The following is a 17,298-nucleotide window of genomic DNA, read 5'->3' as shown; positions in this document are numbered from 1 at the left end:
GCTTTGATTGGACCAGTGAGGCCAGCTACGAATTTTTTATTTTTTAAATCCGAAAATTACAAATGTATTTATCCGTTTTGAAATTTTGCAACTCTAGAAGTGGCCTGGCGAGCGAATCGATCTAGCGCGGACCGTCCTCGCTGCGACAACTACTCGCGATTACCTTTAAACACCCCCCCTCCCAAAAAAATTTTATAAGATCCGTCCGTGTAAGATCTCGATGAGATTTTCATCTGCACCGTACATGTGCGATCACACGATTCACGCACGTGTATACCTATAAATATAGGGACACATGTCACAACAGTCTTAAAAAAGGCCCGGCGTGCACCGTTGCCCGCGTTCGTTTACTGTCTGCCGAGCACCGACCCCGACTGTGCTCGTAAGTCGTGACTCCGCCAAACCACGGCCATCGCCCACCAGCCAAACACTCTATCTTCCTCGCTAAACCCCAAACCCTGCGCATCCCATCCATTGCCAAGGCCTAAGTTATTCGCTGCGGCATGCGGGACGGGAGGACCCAATGCGATGCATGCCCAGGTTCTGAACAAACACAAAGGGCAAAGGAGCAGCATCGCGATCGGCCATGAACTGGAGTGTAAGCCTTATTCTTAACAGCACCTGACTGTTCCTTCTGACACCAGTAAGAACAAAATACAGTACTACGTACCACCAAATTTCTGTCCCGGGCATAACATTTGTGCATGAACTGTAGACTTTACAAATAATAAGCATGACACAATTACATGAGCTGAATAAATAGCCACCATATACATTTTTTGGAGCAGATAGCAACATATACTTTCAGTGTACAAAGAAGCAAATAACTTAAACGTTTGGCAAAATCACTTCTCCAGAACATAAAGTGGATAAGTTCCTCATGCACCAAAGCACCCAAGAAATTTCTTGGGGGCTAGCCCGGTGGCACGGTACTTAGCTGCCAACTCCTCGGCCTTAAGAACTTCTTCGCCGCGCTGGGCCATAACCATCGCTCTGTTCTCTTCGGCTTCCTTATGGATTATCGCCTTCTTGTTTTCCATCGTCTCGGCATGTTTAGCCTTCTTCTTTTCTAGCTCTTCCTGATCATTAGCTCAAAGGGCTCAGATGCACTTTGTAGAAAAATATGCGATTTGTTCCATCAAATGAAACACAACTGGTGAATACCAAATATCTCCTGAAGACAAAATCAATTATTATATAGATCTTTGTTCAAATATTATGATCTGCCTATTACATTACTGCCAATAATTTTCTGCACTGCAACTATACATCAACACTAAAAAATAACCATCTGTTTAAATAAGCATTTTTCAAGACCTTACGGATAATATATGTGTGCATGGCATTCAAATATAGTACCGTACTGAACGAAATAGAATCATCCTTGAAAGCAAAATGTAACAAGAGAAATAAAACATGAACTTACTTCCTTCTTTTTCAGTTGAGCTTCTACGACTGCTTTCTTTGTGTTCTCCCATGAAAGAATAGCAGATAACTTCTTATAGGCCCTGTGACATAGACACAGTTATTCTAAGTTATTGTTTTGTGATTCATTTCCTCAAAAGATACACCGCTTTATAATTAAAAATCATGCAACTACAGTCTACAGTAAGGCATGGCTTGATTTAATATCATTTCCTTCATACATTTTGTGATCCTGCTTACTATATATTTCTTTCTCAGTATTGTTTGAATTAAGCATACCATACCCTTGAGGTCTCAAAGAGGGAGACTTTAGATGTCATCAATCAAAAGATTTATAATAGCATTTTCTTTTCAGGGGGAGACCAGTTATGTATTCAAATATTTGAAGAGGAATTTCGCTCAAAGAAATAGCTGAAGAATAAAACAAAGATGCCCATGATAACTTGTAATCTCACTAACGAATACAAAATGAACTAGCTATGAGCGAATAGAAATTGACAACATACTTGTTCTCTGCTTTCGCCTTCTCGTTCACTTCCCAGGCTTTGATCAAAGAGTTCCTCTTTTCAGTTTCCACCTTTGCGAGAGCAATGTCTAAAAGTCAGCTATTTTAGTTAGTCAATTTTCATGGTTGAACTCAACAGGAAGAAGAAGAATATTGATCAGTTAATTACCTCTGTCATTTGAGTTCCTTTGTATGTTCTTCTCAGCAGGAGGTTTATTAGCCACATCTGGGAAGAATAAAATGCATGGAAAATATTAAGAAATTAGAATAAATGACTTGACTGAACAATGCACTACGGTAACAGGCAGTAGCATGTTAGCATTCAAGAAATCATGTATATCTAAACTTCATGCACCTTTTCTGAGAGTGACAGACGAAATCATACATAGGTGAGAGACTGACATATTTAATAATCGCATTGGTTTCCTTCTATTTCACCTAGCTAGACTGTCAAATTCCAACTTCCAACTTGGCGCGAAGTAAGGCTCTCTGAAACAAAACTACTACCAACAAATCTTTGCCTGCACTTGATTTCCTCCAAAATTATCATAAAATACATAACTAGTAAACTTGTTAATTTGTCTTATAGAGTGCCTTGCAAGAGATGGGCTCAATATTTAGCTATTTTGAGGGTTGGAGTGCGATCGGATACTTAGAAGTTAGAAGTCGGGGAGGATGTGATTGTTCACCAGCAGGTATGCAACTTGCGGTGAAAATCAGTTTCTGTTCTGATACACACCCTGAAGCTATCTATTCTGGTCAGTTCCGTTATGCCGACATTTGGAGTAGCCGAGTAGGTAAGCGTGCTGCAGGGAAAAAAAATTGCACTGGACAAAAGGCCTTGTTGGAGGCGCAAACCTCAACATAAGAGTTTGAAGCGATTATGTAAGGGCAAAGTTTTTAAGGCCAATTTAAGGACTGTAATTTTTAGGCCCAAAATTAATTTCTTGACTAACGGAATTTCTTGTCTCAAAACTAAAAAGCAGAATTGATGTGTGTAACGAAACTGAATTTAACACGATTGCACAACAAGCTCGACAAAACTATCAGCGCTCTGAATTCCACAACGGAAAATTTCGTGTCATTTTTCGGACGAAACTGAAAATGGCATGTATTGCAACTAGCAAAAACCATACAGCTCTAGACAGGGTTGAACAAGAACTGCTAGCGAAGCACAAGTGAAGGACTAGTACTTACTCTCGACGACAAGGGCCTTGGAGTCACCGGCCTGTGGCTCGGGCACCCAAACGACGCCCTTCGCCGCAGCCGGCAACTCCACCTCCGCCTGCTTCGCCCCCTCCGCAGCCATCGCCCAGCTCGCACGTACACAGGCGAATCGGCGCGCGCTGCTGAATTTTCTGGAGTCGTTTTTGCCCACTGCTGCTGGGCGTGCACGTCGCCGCACGGTGGTGTCTGCTGACAATATATAGAGCGTCCGCGCCGGCCGGGTTTAGCTGGCGTCGAGCGAGAGATTCAGAGCTCGGGAAAAAAGTTTGCGAGCGGGAAGGCGAAAGTAAACAAAAGTTTGGTGTAATTCACTGGCAGATCCAGTATGATGGTGTGTATTCTCAGGAATACCTAATTCTTTTAGTAAAAAATCGAGTATACAGTAGGTATATTCATATGTATAGTTCTACTTGGATCATATCCTTCATTTCTTAAGTCCTTAGCGCAAATGCCCAATAACTCTACCTCCCTACTGCCCAGCAAACCAACTATTAGGTCAGCGGCCTAGTCCTCGTTCCTCCACCCGAGTCCAATTAGCCAATTCGGCACTCGTTGTCTCTGTCTGCCCGTCTTGTATTCCTCCACCTGAGTTCTCAATTTTATCCTAATGATTTCTCAAGATGAACATCTTCCTTATCAACTTCAATTCTTTATTATTGATATGCTTAGAGATAAAAGATTTAGAAAAGTGAAAAATCTTTCTGAACTTTACATTATACTAGTTGAAACAAGCAAGCATATCAAATATGATATTATATACAAGCTTCTCAAATTATTGCTAATATTTCCCGTAACAACTATGAGTATGGAGAGAGTATTTCCTCAATAAATTATATGAAAAATAAGTTACAAAATATGATAGGGGATCAATACTTAAATAACTACTTAGTTATATTTATTGAGCATGATTTTTTTTCAAATTAAGAATAGTGACATAATCAATCGGTACCAAGCTAGCAAGGAATACAAAGCTAAAGTTACATTGTAATTTTCTTTCAAAATTTTATAATTTCTCTTTATTACATAGAAGTATGAAATATCTTTAGTTTGAATAATTTGTACTTTTAATTTATATTACTGTGAATTTTTAATAATTTTGGATTGAACAATTTTTTGGCTTGAGAAGACCCAACTACCAATTCCTGGATCCGTTATTGGTGTAACCGTAGCACATCGGTACTACGCCCCACTGCCCAACGATCTGAACTGCTCGTTCCAAAGCAGACAGCTTTAAGGGCCTTCGCCGTTGCAGTGGAAACTGAGAAGTTCCCATCAGTATCAGCCGTGCTCGTGCAATGGTGCGCGTGCTCCCGTGCGACGACCGAACGCCCGGGGGGCGGGGCGCAGCGCAAAGGCACGCACCAAAGTCCGCACGGCTTGCGTTGAGATTAGTGTTACTGCAGCTAATAGGCCCCCGCTTGATTTCTATGCTGGATCCGCCAAGTAGTAGGATTAGAGATTCTGCCAACTTGAACGCACTCCAAATACGACTGATTTACACGGCTCTTACTGTCACCAACATATGGCTGTCTTCGATAGATCCGTTCCCGTGGATAGGAGTCGCCTCACGTTCCCAGCGTGAGCACCTCGTACTTTTCTGGTTGAAATACTGGTACAAGTATGTTGTAGCCTTGTAGGCAACGCTCGATTCGGTCACCATAAGATGGTACACAGTGTTCACAGCTTTTGTTTTCTGTTCCTTTTCATTCACGAGGTTGGTTAGCTTTATTTTGATGTTGGACGCATGGTCACATGAAAGTGACAAAGATCCTTACAGTTTTACATCGCTTCATTGCCAAACTGATATCAATACCCTCAAATTGCTCTACGTGGTTCTGTATAGTAGGGGGTGAGGAAAAAAGCATGTGCATGTGCAAGTGCAAATTTTGTATTCATATTACATCACTTCATGATCCAAAGAACCTGCTTATTGGGCTAATCCAAGCCCATAAGTAGGTCCTTGGGCCAATCCGAGCCCATAAGTAAGGTCCATAATCATCTAAAAATAGCAAGGTCCATGATAAGTTGTGTGTAGTCGCAGTAAGGTCAGACTTGAGGATGTTCAGAAAGTATTGTTGCTATGAGCTCGAATTTGTTCACGTGCGTGATCAGTAACCACGCTAATGTAGCACCGGCGGGTACTGTAGTGGAAGGTTAGAGATAAGATTTGTTGTTAGGAATTTAATTAAATTAGTTAGAAATAAAATCTATTAGTTAGTCTAAGAAATATAAGAAAAAAAAGGTCTAGGTAACCTTTACCTATCGACTGATATATACTTAAAACCTTAAACTACAAAACCAAATACTGTAAATTTTAAACTTCTAACCTGTTTTCTGAGACAGTTTTTGCCTCGCTATCATCCACACTGGCACTGATACTATTCACGGCGGCGCGACTAAACCCGGTGCACGTGGATTGCCACGCCGACTGCGGGCCATCGCCAAATTCATGCACACAGAAGCTCGAAGGATGGCCGGTGATGCTCACCACGGTCTAAGTTTGGGCGGAGGGGTTGTCCTGTTCATCTTCTTTCTCTAGCCAACCTCGGCCCCTCTGGTGTGCGCATGGTCCACAACGCCCAAGCTTCTGCTCGTAGGCTCGAATGCACTTGTGCACGAGATGAGCACCTCGACCCCTCCCCTTCTTTTCCTTCTTCCTGCCCGAGCTCGAATGCAGAACAACAGCCGTTGCTTCCTTCTTCTCTTCTCCATCTTCGGCAACCACTGCCGACGCTGCCACACTGCATCATTCACCAAACTAACCCTGGCATCGTGGTCCTCCCGTCACGGTGATTCCATTTTGGCCCATAACTGAACCCAGTTCGCATCGAGGCAGAAACACCTAATTTCGGCCGCCCACCACCGTCGAGCCCGATTCTCCTCGTCGGTGAGCTCCCGTCTAAACCCCCTTCTCCTCCGTCGTCCCTACCACTCTATCCAACTCCCTGAGACGCCAATTCGGCCTATGTCCCTCCCCTTCCTTCCCGCGTCATGTGCCCTGTTCCAGCCACCGTTGCTCACCGTCGGCGAATTGGCCTCGGCTGACCATTAGCATCCCGTTGTGTTGCCCCAAAGAAGCTTCGGCCTGAACCATTTGACCCCAATTGCTCTCTCCTGTCGGGGCCATGTCGCAGCCCAAAGTAACCACGCCGTCATCGTCGGCCTCCCTCGATCACCGACGAGTTCATTCGAGCTGCTCCGTAGCTTCCCCTTGTTCCCCTCCGTCTCCCAGTGGTCCTAGTTCGCTCAAAGTCACCGGGGAATAGCAGCCCCATTCCGAGTGTCACCGACCGTCGGATGGAGCTCTTCTTCAACCTCTAGCCCGACCGGCTCCGAGCCCCTTCATGGTTGTGTGCACCCGGTCCACCCGCCCTGGCCGTCGTGAACAATACCAGTGCCAGCCTCAGAAACCAAGTTAGAGGTTAAGTAAATGGTTTTACAAAATTTAAGGTAAAACATACCTGGTTTTACAGTTTATGATTTTAAGCATACACTGGTATATAGTTTAAGGAGTTATGTAGGCTTCTTTTCGAGATATAATTTGTTAGTTTAAATTATTAGAGTCAGCTTCTGTATAAAGGAGGACACAATATTTATTGTAATTAAGTAAAAGAGAATTAATCTAATCTCTCTTAATATTTTAAATCTCTTTAATCTATAGTCTAATTTCTCTCCTAATTACCGATACTATCCAACTATCCTCCGGCACGTGGCTACCCTAACAATTGTAAAGTAACAGTTTTAGCATCAGGTTTTTGGAATATATTGAAGTCCATATTGCTGTCTGGTACAGTTGCTTATAATTAAGAATCGACTAGGACGCTATCAAATTTCTCTAGACAGAAATGGACGTACCTTCATGGTGAATCCTCGTTTCCCCATCACATCACTATCTAGGGTCTTAAATAAGCGGTACATCACATACAGTCCCAATTGACAAATATGCTACCGTCCTATCTGATTGCAATTAGATAAAGCATAGTGGATAAAGCATACCTCCGCTATGCTTGTCCCATGGATTACAACAAACCATTAGCCAAATAATCGCAGCAAATATATGGTAATCGAGACAACAAGCAACTCGATATGATAACATCTCTCACTTTCTGTAAGGCAGTTTCAGTACCTGCTTCTGAACTACAATAAAAAATCAGTTCAGTTTGTAATGAAAACCAGCAAAACAATAGAAACAAAACATTTATAAAGTAGGATATTCGGTCTTGCATGGTAGCTTCATATATTGATATGTGAAGTATCACATAATGTATATACACACACAATGAAGATGCACTATCTTCTTATTGTGATGATTCCAGTATAATCTTTTCTTTGAAGGGAGCGGTACGAATATCTTATATCCCTATGGTAACAACAAATCCTGGCAATATGCTATACATTTCATATGTACTAGTTTTCTGGGATTGGAGCGTAACCCTGTGGTTCTTCCAGGCGAGCTGGAGCTACAGCAGCTACCACGACAGAAGCACCAAATAGCACGACTACCAATGCAGTGAAATTCACCAAAAATGCCTCTGCGCCATATTTGTCAAGGCCTGAGCTCTCGAGGAAAGTGAGCTTCTCCAGAAAGCCGAGTTGTGCAGTAGCCAGCGCTAAAATGTAGACGAAGATCCCAAACAATACGTGCCAAGGAAGAACGCCCTTCCTCACATTTGGTGCAGCACCAGGGAAGAAAAATGCAATGAATCCGAATATCCACTGTGATAGATAAGGCAAATGTAAGAACATACTCCAACGCTGATAAAACAATAAAATGTCTTTTCTGTATCATATATTCATGGGCAGACTTCAAAGTACAATGTAATTTCTCAGAGAATCAGTTCAGTACTTGCATTATGCCATCATTTAGCTCTGAAACGAATCCAGTTTTTCATGACGGTTGGTTGCTAACATTAAACTGTATACAAGGATCAAGTATGAAGCTTATAAATAGGTTTGTGACAACCACACAAGAATATTGATTCACTCAAAGATACATGAATGCCATGATACATCGTGATTAAAAAGTCACAAAATCTTCTGTATCAGTTCTATGGGAAGTAAATTGTGTCAAACATTTATTTTTTTAGAAAAAATATTTCAATTCGTAATAACTGCAGTACTCTATGAAGTACCAACTCAAAGTTATAAAAGGAAGTTCTTTTGAAAAAAATATCAATTCATGACAACTTCACTAGTCTATCAAATCATAGTAATAAAAGGAATCTAAGTTTGCAATCATATGTATGGTCTTACCTGGATACCATATAAACTAATTGTCCCGATCCCAAGCCAAGAGTGCAGACTGTACAGATTGGCAATTCCACTTTCATTGTGATTTTTGAAAGCACAGTATATTCCAAACGCACCAAGCACAAGCGCAATTGTGTGGAGAATCAGATGGATCAGCTTAGTTGTGTCATGGTTCAACGTAGGAAGCACTTTGTATATCATTATAGCTGCCAACATGATGAGATATTACAAAACTGGAAATTTTGATCATGTGCCAGAGAGCTGAAAACATTCTTGACATTACCTTCACTGCCGAGAATAATAAAACCGATGAGCATAAGAACAGGGTGAAGCTGCAATATCTCAACATCAGAAATATTCAAGATGTGACGGGTTTTGAAATGCTAATGTAACCAATTAATTATAGTGAACCAGTAAAGAGTACAGATCAAACAAATTATTAAGAAACTGTATATCTCATGGAGAGCCTTTGGAAGTCATATAACGGTTTAAGTGGAAAAAACAGAGAGGGTTTAAAATTTTAAAAGGGCCATGTGCGGCTACATATCCTATTTACTACCTTGATTCAAAAACTTAAGAGCCTACAAACTTTCAGCTAAACAAACACAGACCATGTCACACACTCACACTTAAGTTAGCCAATCTTCAGATGTGTTAGAGACTATCGCAAGGCGTGTATAGATCAACACTTAAACAGAGAGCCTGTTTTCAGATGCACATGCACACTTACAATACAAGTGCTTTTAACAGTGCTCCATTTCTTTTGATATATATTCAGCATCAAACCACCATTTCGGAGTCCTCTCTCCTTTCCCATCAGACGGCCAACAATGGTGTGCATTTGAGTGTTGACCAACAAAGGTGTAAGAGCATTCATCACTCAATCCCAAACCAAAACCAAATAGAGTAAACAATGCTAGTGCCTACTCGTAATCGTAACCAAGAACCCTCTTCTCACTATTGTAGCTCTTGTCGAGTTGTCACCCCTTCAGAACATTCTAACTTCCTAAGCAACTTCCATGGAAACTCTGATGCACAGCTCAAAGTCTGAAACAGCATGGGTCCTACTAAGTGCTTCATGGCCCTCATCCATCAAACAGAAATTAACGTTTGCGATGCTTTGGTCAAATAAGCATATGCTGATTAATCATGGCTCGAAATGATTATTGACCTAGGTATAACGCAAGGTCGCAAACACAGTCAGTCATAACTCTTAAGATGTCCTTCACACAAGTAACAGAGCCTTCATATGGCTTAACAGTTGTCCATCCGTTAATCTCAAACAAACCAAACCTGCCATATACACTCTATCATTTTCACCTTTCAATCTGCGGTCAAATTTCTGTACTTTCTTCTTCATGGAGCTACCTACCCCGACTCGACGCGACATCAAATTTTCTGTTTACATGACAAAGCAAAAATAAAAAACATCGCACCATCCAAATTGTCCGCGTCCAATCCAAGAGCTCGGGGAGAGAGCCCTAGAGAACAGGGAGCGAGTAGTACTCACGTTGAAGATGAGGTTCTTGTTGGTGGCCTCGAAGGCGAGCCCGCCGCGGAAGTGGATGCACCAGACCAGCACCATGGCCGCCGCCACCACGGCCAGCGCGTGAGCCACGTACGTGAACGACAGCGCCCGCACGCCCAGCCCCATCGCCTCCTACGGTCTTCTCGACCCCCTTTCCCTCTCTCTCTCTCTCTCCCCCGTGCGTGCGCTGCTGCTTCCGACGAAGACGGAATGAGTGGAGAGAATGCGGGAGCGTGGTGTCCCCGCACGGCCGCATTTATAATTGGATCCTATCCAATTAAATGGGATAGTATAAATAGATTGTTTTGTTAGGATTTTTTTAATTTGGTGTTTATTTTTTTATTCTGCTAAGGCTAGTTGTAAAATTTTAATTTTATTTTATAATTTTTAATATCGAAATTCGTAAATTTTAACTAAAATTTCGATCTTTTTATTCTTTATTTTATAAGCCTCACATGTTAATGAAAAAATATATAATTAGGCATCTCGCCCCTTCGAAATTCCTAAAATTTTAGTAATGTTTAGTAATGTGGTCACATCGTGATTAAAGTTACACTCCCAACAGAGTAAGCGAGGTATCACTCGTTGCATAAGTTACTTGTAAGATATAATGACGACGATAGAATGTAGCTTGTGGTCGTGTCGGATTAAGAAATACAACTAGGATTCCATCGTTTTGGAATATGAAATACAGTTACGACATGCTAAGTGGACCATAAAGAGTAAACGTGTCTGAATACGTAGGAGTACATCGTGAAGCGAATATGCATATGTAAGTTACATAAAATCTAAAATTCTACTGCTGCCTCCCTCGTTGCCGTCGCCCGTGCCCCCCCATCGTGGTCCCGATACCGCTGGTTAACCCTCACATGACCCCTGGAGTAGGTGGGGGGTCGAGTGGACCGACCTGTCTGGTAGGCCTAGCAGGGAGCACCGGTGTCGAGGTCTCGTCCTACATAGGCTGTGTCTGAAGGGGAGCACTAGGTATCTGGGATCGCTGGAGAACGTCATAGTCAGGTGTGCCCCCGAAGAAGTCATGGACGAGGTCATATGCGGCGTTCGGGCTAGCCTCATCCTCCTGACTAGGGTAGGAGGACTGTGAAGGCTCTCCTGGCGTCCATGTGTACTGGCTGGAGGGGTCTACGAACAAATAATTATGTTAGATACAAACAATGTGGTATTGGAAGTAGTAGTAAAAATTGTACAATTGTACCTGCGTGGTATGTCGGTGCAGCAGAAGAAGATCAGGTTGTCGTGCCGTAGTATGGCTCGAACGATACGGGTAGGGTCGAGCGTGGGGCCGCTGAAGACGAACCGGCCTCATCACTGAAGTAACATGTGCACAATATTACCTTAATTTGCTGAAAGTATTGAAAACTGGGATGAAGGGGGCGGCCAGTACCTGAGGGTGGACGCACAGGGCTCGGTCTACGAGGCTGTGTCGAGGCTTGTGTAGGTGCACCTAATGAAAGTTTAATAATCAATACAGTAGTAAGTAACGAATATTGTTGAATATAGTTCAAAATAAAAAATTCGTACCAATTTGCTCCGAGCCTGCATGACGTGGTAAAAGGGGTCGTGTGGGTGCGACACGGATGAATGGTGGTGCACATCTGACCGCCGAGACAACTTGGCGTGGACACCACTAGACCTGGGAGGCGCCCCTGCTACATCTGTGGTGGATCGGCAGGAGGTAAGCTTTAAGGCGTGCGCGGTCTTGTCGAAAACCCGCTTGATGAAGCTTACAACATCCGACGCACTGAGGTGCTGCCCTTGCCGGAGGCGGTCCATGACACCAACTGCATCCTTATGTACATCATAAATGATATCTGCCTGCGGATACGAACAGGAAAAAACAATTACAATATACGGTTTTGTTTGTTGAGTATGGACTACTGACTTCAAAGGAAAACTTACCGCTAATGCAGCGTCCTTGTCCCAATACACCGGGTATGCCTCCATTGTCGACATGATGTGGGGCTGGACACCCTCAAGGGTGTAGGTGACCCGTGTGCGTGTATGTGGAACGTACCACCGTAGGTACTCATTGAAGTTCCGCTCGTTGTGGGAACGGGCCTCCTCCACGACATCCTGTAGCGTTTAGGTCCATGCTTCCACGTAAGGGGCCAAGCGATCTGCCCAGAGGTTGCCAGCCGGCTGGCCTTTGCGTGTGTACTTGCAATTGAACCATGGTAAATGTACGTCACAGAAAAACGAAGGTTACGAAAACTTTAATTTTGCATATGTACCTGTGGACGTGCACGGGGATGGTACGAATGTGGACGAGAGGGAATGCCTGGTGACGGCCAAACTGCCGTATGACGCGGTGCAATGAGTATTCCTCGACGTAGATGTCGAAGACAAGCGGCGCCTTCGTGAGCCAGTAATCCTCATCGTGGGTACACAACGGTAACAAACGCAAACCTGTACGCCCTTGCACGGCCAAGATGTTGTAAGGCTCTCATACCATGTCGTCCGGACGTAGCTTGTTGAACTGGGTCCGAAAATGCTCGTAAGCGCTGCGAGGCTGCTCATGCGCCCAGTGTGGCTGCGTAACAAATATCGTTACAAATCATTAGAGGGAACAAGCGTGCGAACGAAAGTGTTAATATAAAATACGTACCCGACGACGGTACCACATCGAGGCCATAGTAGGCACGTCCTCGTCCGGCTCACCGTACCATTCCTCGGGGTACGGGGAGCGGTCCACCACCGACTTGCCTATGGCGAAACGCTCGTAGGACCACAACTGCAGAAGAAGTGGACACCCGGCAAAAGTGGCTAGTGGCTCTTTCTTCGTGCACGCGTTGCAGAGTGCCCGATACGTCGCAGCAAGGACAGCGGATGCCCAACTGAACTGCGGTACCTCCTCGCCATCAGCATCCACTATCAACCTGGCGTATGGCACAAGCGTCCTCGCAACCAGGTGGCCTTGACCGCTGGTGAACATAACCCACCCAAACAACCAAAGCAGAAAGGCCTCCAAATGCATGGAGACCGCGTATGCGTTGGCATGAGGGTGTATGTACGCCGGCTGCAAATATGACTGGTGTTAAAAACGATCATTACTACATACTAGAATAGTAAATGATAGGTTGTATTGTACCGAACCTGAAACTGTAGGATCCACTTCTTCGTTGGCCCTCGTGCATCAGACAAGAACTCAGGCACGTAGAGGGGTGCATCCGCCTTCCGCTCCACCGGGCCAAAGCGCTGATGCATGACGTTGATCCAGTCAGCATCCATATCGATGACCTCAACCACAGCTCCCGCGCAAGGTAGGCCTAAGAGGTAGGCTACGTCCTGTAAGATCGAGGTCATCTCGCCGCACGAGAGATGTAACGTATGTGTCTCTGGCCTCCATCGGTCGACCAGGGCTGCTATCAGTGACCGGTCAAAGTAGAAACGACGCGCCGCTGCCTCAGGGTTCTCCGTCGATCAGGCCTCAACCAACCGGCAAAACTGTAGGAGTCCCGCCGCTGCCAACCTAAAAGTATTGCAGTATATCAATAATATAGAATTACATCAGTGATATGGCAATTTCGTATGAAATTATCGAAGTACCTGTGCTTCCATCGCTCGTCTATCGTAAGCAGCTCTCCAGGGCCCCGTGATCGAAACACTCCTAGCTCCGTCTGGTGCTCGGCGGATAAGAAGCTGCGATGCTTCTTGTCCACTGCAGGGTCTAGAAGCTCAGGGGTCGCAGGGTCCACCATATCTGCATTTGAAAGACATGTACATTAATGCATTGTTAGATATAGACAATAACAATATACTTTGAATGTAAATTCACTATATCACTATATGCAACATTAACACATTGCGACAGTTACCTACAAATGAAGGTTCAAATGGTACAAATCGAGCACAACGCACCATAAAACTCACCTAGACAACAGGTGCATCACCAGGTGTATTTTTGGGACAATACTTGTACGTGTGACCTGTTTTATTGCACTGACTGCATCGCTTGACCCTAGGGCTAGCCTCAGATTCATCTATATCGTTGCGAATCCGACGAGTTTATCTTCGGCCAGGTGCATTCTTCATCTTTTCCAAATCAGGCACATATATTCTTACAGGCCCTGGATTACTTGTAAAAGTGTCAACAATGCCGTAACCATACAGTTCATAATTCTAGGTGTTCAGTATTTGATCTTTCATTTAATACTTTGAAACATATTGTGTGGAAAGCATATGATGCTCTGCACACGCATCTATGACGTGTGTACAAGGTTTGTGGAGTAATTTTGGCTTCTGGCAAACTACAGATACATGTCACACTCCTTAGCACACACTCTTGAACATGCCGCTCACGTCTTCCCCCCTCTGACCCTTATCCCGGCACAGGACACTGAACCTATGCTCCGCAGTCCCCTCTTGATTTGTGCGATGCATGTGGGCCTTCTTATTGGCCTTCTCCATGTACTCACATAGCATCTATCCATAAAAGCATACGATTGTCCTCAATTACATTCTTAGCAGCTGCATACCAATCAATAAAATACTTACAAGTCCCATGCAAAATGCCTTCTACAATTCCAACTAGTGGTAGGGACCTCATTCCTGGCATGATCCAGTTATAAACCTCTGCAAGATTTGTAGTCATTACTCCATACTTTGCACCACCACTGTCATACAACAAAGCCCATTTTTCATTTGGCTCATTACGTATCCACTGTGAGAAGCTCCTAATAGCTTAACCTGATCTCCTTACTCTCTGCGGAGTATCTGTTGGAAGAGGTCCGAGAGCTATCGGTTCATCACCGTTAGGTGCAGTCTCCGCTGTTTGTTTTAGAGTCAGTTCATCAAGTCAGGCCCATAGCGCATTGAACTTATGTTGCTGGTTTTGACTGCACAACTTTTTGAAAAGCTTCATTAACTATTTGTTTTTAAACTGTCTGTAGAAGTTTGCACCCGTATGGCGCATGCACCACCTGTTTTTAAGATTGGGCCACTGTGCTGCTACACCTCGTCGAACACTACCATGTTGTATATCCAGCAAAACCTGCAACAATCTTGCATGTCTATCATGAATGAGACACACATCATGTCGGTCAAGAACAATAGCATGTTTGACCCGCTCTAGGAACCAATACCAGTTGTCCCGTTCTCACTCTCCACGAAAGCAAACCCTAGTGGCAGGATTTGGTTGTTACCGTCGACCCCAATTGCAGATAATATCTGCTCTTTGTACTTCCCAGTCAGGAATGTTCCATCTAAGCATATGATGGGTCGACAATATCGAAATACTTTGATAGTTGCGGCGAATACAAAGAAAGCATGCTGCAACACTCTTTTTCCCGTTGTACTCCACATCAGTAGAGGGGTAATGCTTGATATCATAGTAGCTGCCTGGGTTCCTTCCACAAATTGTGGCTAATTGACGAGGTAGATTGTGATATACATCTTCATATGTTCCGAACCTCATATCAATAGCCTTTTGTTTCGCCATCCATTCATTCGCATAGTTTATTGTGTACTGGAACATTTGCTCAATAGCACGGATTATTGATTGTGGCTCATACCTTAGGTTGTCCACAATCTCCCCGTACATAACATTTGCAATGAAGGCAAATGACAAGTTTCGGTGGGCGAACTCTATTTCCTCAGAGTGGAGGACACTGCGGCACCACACACTTCTCATCGTACTCCCTTTTACTGGATTTAACAACCTTGAATTGCTTCCGAAGAGACAATGACCAAAATTTTACTGCATTAATAACTGTTTCCTTTGTAGGGTACATAGCACCCTGTGACACCTCGTTCTCATGGTACTGCCACGGTGTCTGGTCAGCCTCGCTAATCACCAGCTTCGAAAATTCATGATCCCTCCACTCTGCAGGAACTGGAGCATTACCCTCATCGTCAGATGAATCCTCATCGGCAAGGCCTTCCTCCAACTCTTCATCCTCCAACTCCATCTCTTCAATGATGCTAGGGATGTGCTCCCCTTCATCAGCTACACCCATCGGTTGCAGCTCTGGAATATCACCAACATCCTCTCTGGACCCGACATTAGCCTGCTCTGATTCATCTTCCACTGCCTCACTTGGTCATGCTACTGCTTCCGCAGAGTTCACCTCAGTTTGATCTTTAGGGTACGCCTCAGCTAATTAAACCAGCGGCAGGCCACGTTCACAATATATATCTATATACTGCCTTCAAGTTGATGTGGCTTCGATGGGAACAAGCTCACCAAAGTATCCATGACTAGCACGGCTGAGGACGGCTTTCAACTTCACCTCATGTTGCTGCGAATCCAGTTGGAAAAGCTGCATAAGCCATTTGCACACACCCATAATGGTCCTCTCATTAGCTTTAGTAAGACTCTTCATGACATGACGAAATCCAGACAGATCTACACCGTTAGGACCATACCTAATTTTACCATCACCATAATATGTTTGAAAAATTAATTTATCTGCCATCCCTAGAAACACCCGCAAACATAACCAATGTTAAGACCGACAAACTATATTTCTAATTATCGAATAAAATAATTTACCGACACTGATTCATACATAACAATAGGTTTTCAATAATAGTCCTAACCAAACTACCCTATAAATATCACTCTATACAATCTATATTTACTACCTATTGTACCGTGTGCAAATTAAACGCTACCATTTTCTAAATGCTACATCCTAGGTTCGCAAATTATCATATAGTGCTACCTCCTATGTCGCACATTACAACACTACAATTATTATTCAATAAAATCTACATTTCCAAACCTAATATAGTAAAAATAATATTCTATATTTCACTGCTATCATACAATTTTCTAAGTAAATTTGATAATTTTCTATTAAACATAGAATTTTCTAAACCCTAGATCATACATATCTAAAACATATGTCATATACTACTACTGCATTAATTAACAATAATAAAAAGAAAAAAGACTTACCCGAAAATAATCTTCAAATCCGTGGCTCAAATGCAGTAGGGATTCACCGGGCTCTCTTCCTCCCTTCTCCTCTCCTCTCTTCTCCTCCCTGTTCATAACTTTTTCTTTTTTCTGAATAAAATGGGATTTTGAGCTAATTTTAGTCCTTTTTATAGAAGAGGCTGGAGGAGGGTGAAGGCCGAGCGGCGCGGGCGGGAAGCCTCTTACTGCCCTCTGAGAGAGCGGTAAGGACCTCTACCCGCCCTCTCAGAGGGCTGCAACTCTCCAGGGAGCTGCATACGTCTAGTTTTGTAATTTTTGCTACGAAAAATCTATGTATTTAAATTTTTAATAAAACAGTATAAAAATAAAAAAATGAACTGATTCGTTCTGGACTGATCGGTAACCTTCTGGGCTGGCGGCCTCCGTATGTGTGGGGAGAAGGAAACGCGGGCCCGGCACGGGAAA

The 17,298-nt window shown here is 43.6% G+C and overlaps 2 protein-coding genes across 2 annotated transcripts; both read right to left on the bottom strand.

Annotated features, from left to right (window-relative positions):
• Positions 1-673: 673 nt before the first annotated feature.
• On the bottom strand, positions 674-4,437 carry LOC133921674 (remorin-like). Its single transcript, XM_062366650.1, has 6 exons — positions 4,330-4,437; positions 3,128-3,409; positions 2,100-2,156; positions 1,932-2,019; positions 1,427-1,508; positions 674-1,079 (listed from the first exon to the last, which is right to left on the bottom strand). Exons 2-6 carry the CDS (start codon positions 3,237-3,239, stop codon positions 879-881), a joined length of 540 nt encoding a protein of 179 aa, XP_062222634.1. The 5' UTR covers positions 3,240-3,409; positions 4,330-4,437; the 3' UTR covers positions 674-878.
• A 2,933-nt stretch (positions 4,438-7,370) lies between these two features.
• On the bottom strand, positions 7,371-10,141 carry LOC133921673 (probable ascorbate-specific transmembrane electron transporter 1). The gene is made up of 4 exons (XM_062366649.1): positions 9,918-10,141; positions 8,691-8,739; positions 8,411-8,613; positions 7,371-7,873 (listed from the first exon to the last, which is right to left on the bottom strand). The coding sequence occupies exons 1-4, from the start codon at positions 10,059-10,061 to the stop codon at positions 7,565-7,567; spliced, it is 705 nt and encodes a 234-aa protein (XP_062222633.1). The 5' UTR covers positions 10,062-10,141; the 3' UTR covers positions 7,371-7,564.
• Between the last annotated feature and the right edge of the window lie 7,157 nt (positions 10,142-17,298).

This window comes from Phragmites australis, chromosome 6 (assembly GCF_958298935.1).
Source record: "Phragmites australis chromosome 6, lpPhrAust1.1, whole genome shotgun sequence".
NCBI classification, from domain to species: Eukaryota; Viridiplantae; Streptophyta; class Magnoliopsida; order Poales; family Poaceae; genus Phragmites; species Phragmites australis.
This window is presented reverse-complemented; position numbering and strand designations above follow the sequence as displayed.

Bases quoted from the DNA above. Each gene is read 5' to 3' on its own strand.
- LOC133921673 (XM_062366649.1), bottom strand. From the start codon at position 10,061: ATGGGGCTGGGCGTGCGGGCGCTGTCGTTCACGTACGTGGCTCACGCG. The intron at 8,740-9,917 runs GTGAGTACTACT...GAGATATTGCAG, and splicing joins ACAAGAACCTCATCTTCAAC to CTTCACCCTGTTCTTATGCT. The intron at 7,874-8,410 runs GTAAGACCATAC...TATCTATCACAG, and splicing joins TTAGTTTATATGGTATCCAG to TGGATATTCGGATTCATTGC.
- LOC133921674 (XM_062366650.1), bottom strand. From the start codon at position 3,239: ATGGCTGCGGAGGGGGCGAAGCAGGCGGAGGTGGAGTTGCCGGCTGCG. The intron at 2,020-2,099 runs GTAATTAACTGA...GCTGACTTTTAG, and splicing joins AAGGAACTCAAATGACAGAG to ACATTGCTCTCGCAAAGGTG. The intron at 1,080-1,426 runs GTAAGTTCATGT...GCTAATGATCAG, and splicing joins CTCAACTGAAAAAGAAGGAA to GAAGAGCTAGAAAAGAAGAA.